This window comes from Salvia miltiorrhiza, chromosome 2 (assembly GCF_028751815.1).
Source record: "Salvia miltiorrhiza cultivar Shanhuang (shh) chromosome 2, IMPLAD_Smil_shh, whole genome shotgun sequence".
Taxonomy (NCBI): domain Eukaryota; kingdom Viridiplantae; phylum Streptophyta; class Magnoliopsida; order Lamiales; family Lamiaceae; genus Salvia; species Salvia miltiorrhiza.
This window is the reverse complement of record NC_080388.1, coordinates 29,619,516-29,626,295: the sequence shown is the minus strand read 5'-3', so window position 1 is coordinate 29,626,295 and position 6,780 is coordinate 29,619,516. Positions and strand designations below refer to the sequence as shown.

General features: G+C 37.4%; 1 protein-coding gene across 1 annotated transcript; it reads left to right on the top strand.

Annotated features, from left to right (window-relative positions):
* Nucleotides 1-2,957: 2,957 nt before the first annotated feature.
* Nucleotides 2,958-6,194, top strand: LOC131013245 (ABC transporter G family member 14-like). Its single transcript, XM_057941317.1, has 4 exons — nucleotides 2,958-3,002; nucleotides 3,153-3,939; nucleotides 4,020-4,342; nucleotides 5,495-6,194. Exons 1-4 carry the CDS (start codon nucleotides 2,958-2,960, stop codon nucleotides 6,149-6,151), a joined length of 1,812 nt encoding a protein of 603 aa, XP_057797300.1. The 3' UTR covers nucleotides 6,152-6,194.
* The last annotated feature ends 586 nt before the right edge of the window (nucleotides 6,195-6,780 follow it).

Here is a 6,780-nt window from a genome sequence, read left to right as displayed (position 1 = left end):
GCATAAAACACAATTTATGGCCACAAATTGAAAAAACATAAAATTTGGCAATTTTTATTGAATTGGACGTTTTTACCCTTAATGAGGCGGACCGGGTAGGATCAGGCACGCGGGTCGCGTGCCGGGTCGGGTTAGGCACTTATGGCACTATTAGTGCCATAAGTGTCAAGATTTTACGTGCTAACGGAAATCCAAAATAAAACCAAGTAAAATGATCATTTTGGCACTTATGGCACTAATAGTGTCATAAGTGTCATACGTGCAACAGAAACAACAATAATAGAATCAAGAAATCATAAATAGATAATCTAAACCCTAAATCGAACATCTAACCCTAAATGGAACATCTAAACCCTGCGGGAAAATGTTTAAAATGATCTTTTTGACACTTATGGCACTGATAGTGCCATAAGTGCCAACGGAAATCCAAAATAAAACCAAGTAATAAAATGATGCGTATACACTTATGGCACTATTAGTGCCATAAGTGCCATACGCACAGCGGCCGCTGGCTTTTCCCCGCGAGCGCGCAACTCACCCATAAGCTTCCAGCGGCCGAGCAATCACCCCTGCGGCCGAGTAAAAAGGGCAAATTAGGCATACTACCTAATTAATGGTCATATTTTGATGTTTTAAGATTAGGAGCCAAAAATTAATTTTCAATCTTCATTATGGCCATTTGACTACATTGTTTCCTTTTTTAATACTGCTATTAAATATTTTTTTTTAAACCTGCTATTAAACATATTTAGTATGTCTGTTTCGGTACGCTTTGTAATAATATAGAAATTTAAGGGGTGTACATGCTATTATTTCCTATGTTTTTATTGAGTTGATTTATTATTTCACATGGTTATAACTTAAAATTTGTCTGGAACCGAAATAAGGCAAAACGAAATAAATATTATTTCCGACATTCAATTCACGATTTAGTTTATATGTTAGCACAAAATAGCGATGCTTGTAATATTTGGTTTGCACCTTTTGATTACTACTCCATAAAACACCTATTAGGCAACAAGGACTATCAAATAGAAATCAATTCTTAGAAGTGAAGATATATTTAGTAATAAAGAGTTGAAGAAATTGAAAGATAAATAGTGCATTTCATTTTCAACACCGCGCCGAAGATGATGAACCCAAACCAATCGCCCATCGTCAACAAACCCAATCTTCCTGTCACACTTAAGGTACATATATATACATATACATCATCTTTTTTTCTTCCACATGCATGTTTTTCATTTTTTTTTTATTTCTAAACAAAATTCCTATTTTGGCTTTATAAATTAGCTTATGTTACCGAAATCGCTTATTCAATTGGTATCAGCCTACATTTGGAAAACTAAACCATTTCCTTTCAACGATATTCAGTGACTTCGTTCGATAATGTTTATAACAGAATAAATAAATAAATAAAAACTTGCCATCAGTTTTTATTTTTATTTTTTAATTACGTCAAATGATTTTGAGATGAGTAAAACGCGGCGACCAAATCTCTTTTCATCCATTGAAATAAATCGTCTCTTGTTCATAATCATCATCAGTCTTTGGAAGTTGACAAAATATTGAAAAGAAGAACAAAAAAGCATTAATTAGAAAATATATAGCATGTCTAAAAACTGGCCAAAATATTTCTCGTATCTCACCCGACACGGATTAATTCTAATTAAAGGTGTAAAACTTTAATTGTCCAAATCCTAGTCTATAATTCAAATTCATAATTTGCATTTCACCATTTACTATCTATGACACGGCCGAAACAAATCTTCTGATATCTATACTATATTAAAAATGGACTTTTCAATTTTAAATTGATTTCAAATCAATTTCAAAATTGAGTGGCAATTTTGTTGTTAGAATAAAATTGAAGGTTTATTTATAAGCTATACATTTTTTTTTCTTTTTCTTTAACTTCTTATTTTTCTATTTTATTTCTTTTTTAAAATTGTAAAATTCGACTAATTATAAAATATTTGATATGCATATCAAATTAAAGATCAAGACAAGAGCTTTAATTTGATATATGTTATGTAAATGTTGAATTTAAAATATAAAAATTATATTTATTTAATGATTAAAGCTTAAGAAAATTATCTCTCCTCTCTCCTCTTTTTATTTGAATAAATCTATTTCTTTCAATTATCTTTTAACTTATATTGTTTCCTTTGTTCACAATATCATTTTTTATTAATATGAATTATTCTTTATTATTTTTATTTAAACTAAAATATATTTATCTTAAATTATACTCCCTCCGTCCCAAACGAAATGTCATGTTTTCCTTTTTGGGCTGTCCCAAATGAAATATCCTGTTTCCTTTTTTGGCAATACACACTCTCTCTATACTTAATATTTAAATAATTTCCACTAGCCCACTTTATCTACTTTATACACATTTCTTAATCTCCGTGCCGAAAAGAAATGAGACATTTCGTTTGGGACGGAGGGAGTAGTATTTTTAATTATATTTAGAGTTTTTATATAATAATCAAATGATAATCATTAATTTTATATATAATAAAATATAAAAATATTTTGTATATATTAAAACGGCAACATTTCAATCGTAAAATCAACTTTAAATTGAGTGTCAATTTATAGCTATAATAAAATTAAAGGTTTATATAAAAAAGTTTTCATTACATTGCACAGAGTGCAAATGCTAGGAGTTAATTACTAATGTAAATGGTCATTTCTATTTACTTTTAATAACAAAAGTATACTTCTATGTGAAAAATAGCTTTTTAATTTAGTCCATCCGGTTTAAAGTCTACATACCCTTATTACGTACCTTCCCCCTTTTCAAAACCACCTTTTTGTTTTCTTTCTTTAATTATTTTTTTCCTTCGAATTTTCAATATTTGGCATTCTCATTTTTATTTTTTTTCTTTCTCATTCTTTTATGAACAAAAATAAAGCACTCAAACAGTAATGACAGAAGCATATATCATCGGATGGATGAATTCCGAATTAATTTGGTTAATAGCATCTGGCTGCAGGTTGAAAATTCCATTAATGATGAATATGCTATATAGATATCAAACAAATTAATGTTGCTGCAAAATTTTCATTTTAAACCAAATAAATGTGAAAAATAAAATAATTTATCTGAGAAGTACTAAAAATGTTGGTGGAACATGTAATTGCAGTTCGAGGATGTTGTATACAAGATCAAACCCCAGCGCTCAGGAATCCTAAAGAGAAGCAAATCAGAAGAGAAAGTAATCCTGAAAGGCATCAGCGGCATTGTGGCGCCGGGCGAGATGCTCGCCCTCCTCGGCCCCTCCGGCAGCGGCAAAACCACCCTCTTAACCGCCCTGGGCGGCCGCCTCGGCGGCAACCTCTCCGGCACCATAACCTACAACAACAAGCCCTTCAGCAACGCCATGAAGCGCAACACCGGCTTCGTCACCCAAGACGACGTCCTCCACCCCCACCTCACTGTCTTCGAAACCCTACTCTACACCGCCCTCCTCCGCCTCCCCAAAACCCTAACCCGAGCCGAGAAGGCCGAGCAGGCGGAGGCCGTCATCTCCCAGCTCGGCCTCTCGCGCTGCAGGGACAGCGCGGTGGGCAGCCACGTGGTCCGGGGGGTGTCGGGGGGCGAGCGGAAGCGCGTCAGCATCGGCCAGGAGATGCTCATAAACCCTAGCCTGCTCCTCCTCGACGAGCCCACGTCGGGCCTCGACTCCACCACGGCCCTCAGAATCGTGGCGACGCTGAGAGAGCTGGTGAATGGGGGCAGAACCATCGCCATGACCATTCACCAGCCTTCCACCACACTCTTCTACCTCTTCCACAAAATCATACTCTTGTCTGAAGGGAACCTTCTCTACTACGGGAAGGCCTCCGTCGCTCTCGACTACTTCTCCACCATCGGCTTCGCGCCGCCGCTCGCCGTCAATCCCGCAGATTTCTTGCTAGATCTTGCAAACGGTATAATATCCATGCTCGTCTGAATTCATTCCTTAATCAAGTTGAGTTGAAATCAAGCAGGTCTTGCGCTCGTTTTGCAGGTGTGGTGAGCGGCGATTCGCGTGAAGATGCGAGTGCCATTAAAGGGAGGCTGGCGGCGGCGTATGCAGCGAATTTGTTGGAGGGCGTGAAGGCGGAGCTTGGCCTCGACGGCCGAGGCGATGATTCCTCAATGATGAATGATAAGAAGGTGAATAAATGGTCGAACAGTTGGTGGACGCAGTTCTCAGTTCTGTTGGTGAGAGGGATGAAGGAGCGACGACACGAGCATTTCTCCACCTTCCAAATCGCGCAGGTCGTCATCGTCGCCATCGTCGGCGGACTCCTCTGGTGGAACACCAATATCACTCGCTTGCAAGACCAGGTTAATTACATATATATCTCATCCAAAACTACCATTTTATACTCAAACATTTCAACTTTTTCACAAGAACTGTAACTCTGACACGCGAAAATTACAAATTAATACACATATTACTATTATTGTTAAAGTAAACTTTATTTTCTTGTCGGATCAATTTTGATTGATCTGATTACTAGTTGCTGAAATTGATATCACGCATAATCCACTTCACTTCAATTACAAAACCCCCAAACTTCTTAATCCGACATCGATTTGACGTTGCAGAATTAGGGTTTTATGACTATTTGTTAGAAAATGGAGGCGATTATATAGTGGTTTGAGTGTGATGAGTGATTGTAGTGAAGTGGTGTAGAGAATATTGTGAGTGTAGTGTGTAGAAGATAGAGAGAATGATTTTAGAGTGGAGCTCTTGTCTCCAAAGAACTTAGATAATATTAGATATATAGAGTGATGTTTTTGAGATGTTTTTTGGATTATGTGAGATTGGTTACAAATGGCTCACAAGAGCTCTATTTATAGGTGTGGGAAGATCTCTCTAGATCCCACTACACTAACTTGTATCTAGAATTCTCTACTAGCATCCACTTAAGGAATTCTCTAGATACTATATAGAAAATATCTAATCTCTAGAATACCATACATGTCCTAGGTATTATTTAGAATACTCTAGAGTAATCTAGCTAGTGGTGAATTCTCTAGATTATGCATAGTATATTCTCACTTAGAATATTCTAGATAAATGCATCACACTTCAATACTATTCGAGGTGGAATCTATAATCAAAATTGATACTGGATTGAAAAATTGGTATGGAGATTTTGTAGTATCAAGCTAAAAGGATTCCGATCTTGGTCTCAATTTTAGCATGATCAGTCGGAATTTACGCGGTAAGAAAAGAGAGTTGATTTTATTTTACTAATAATACAGAATTGTTAACAACAATGATAATCTATGCATTCAATTTATAATTTCTCATACATCAAGGGCATTAAAGGATTAATCTTGATAGATTAAAATAGTATTTTGATGAATTGAAACTCCGAATTATGCATCTGGTCAATCATACAATGTAAATGCTCACTAAGGGCACAGTTTAGAAAAGTTAAAATGGTGTGCTATAAAACATAAGTTTCGAGACATGAATTGGTGCAGGTTGGGCTTCTGTTCTTCACGTCGGCATTCTGGGGGTTCGGCGCGGTGTTCCAAGCCGTGTTCACCTTCCCTCAAGAGCGGGCAATGCTGGAGAAGGAGCGGGCGTCGGGGATGTACCGCCTCTCGTCTTACTTCCTGGCCATAAACATGGGCGACATGCCCATGGGCTTAGTCCTCCCCACCGCCTTCTTCACCATGGTCTACTGGATGGCTCGCCTCAAGCCCTCGCCCAACTGCTTCTTCTACGGCCTCCTCGCGCTGCTCTACAGCGTCGTCTGCACACAGGGCCTGGGGCTCGCCATCGGGGCCCTCGTCATGAAACTCAAGTCCGCCACCTTCTTCGCCTCCGTCATCATGTCGGCCTTCACGCTCATCGGGGGCTACTACGTGCAGCACATCCCCAAGTTCATCAGTTGGATAAGGTATCTGTCCAGCATTCAGCACACCTTCAAGCTGCTGCTTGCCTCGCAGTTCTCCGACGACCAGACCTATCCGTGTGCTCCCGGAAATATCTGTAGAGTGGCGGATTTTCCGGCCATCAAACCGGTGGGCCTTCATGGGGTTGCGCAGTCTATCATTGCCATGGCGCTCATGCTTGTGGTGTATAGGCTTATTGCGTATTTTGCGCTATGGAGAATTGGCGTGCCCACAAAATAGACTCCATCGTATATTTGTGATTTTGTTATAGTGATATCATTTTTCAGATCAAATTTTGGCTTTGATTTTTTCGAAAGCGATATTAATTGACGATATGGTTTCCAATATTGTTATGTTATTAATTGTGTTTAAGTCTAGATTAGACCCACTATTTTAATAATCGTATTGAAACTATGTGAAATAAATTAAACCAATAAAGTTCTTTTTAATTGAAGTGGAAATGAAGCAATTTCTAGCTAAGTCGATATTTTTATTCGTGTACTTATTCTATGTAAGGTTTTGGTTGACGTGGAAATGAAACAATTATCTTGTATCGAAAATTTGCTTGAATTTATTGAATACTGTTACGTGAACATCAAAAGTGCGCCCTATTTTCGAAACAAATTGAACAAACTTTAATCTTGGCTGTGATATTAAGGTATACTACTTGTAAACACAAATTTTTGTATTTCAATTTGATAAAATACAAAAGTGCGTTACAAAGATAATTTGATAGATTTGAAGATAGATTTATGCGGGTTGCAATCTCTAGTTAATCCTCTGATTCTTCTCTTCCATTTAATTCTTGAACAAGCTCGAAGGTTATTGAAATACTTGATTTGATGACGCCAATCCAAGGGACTTAAGTC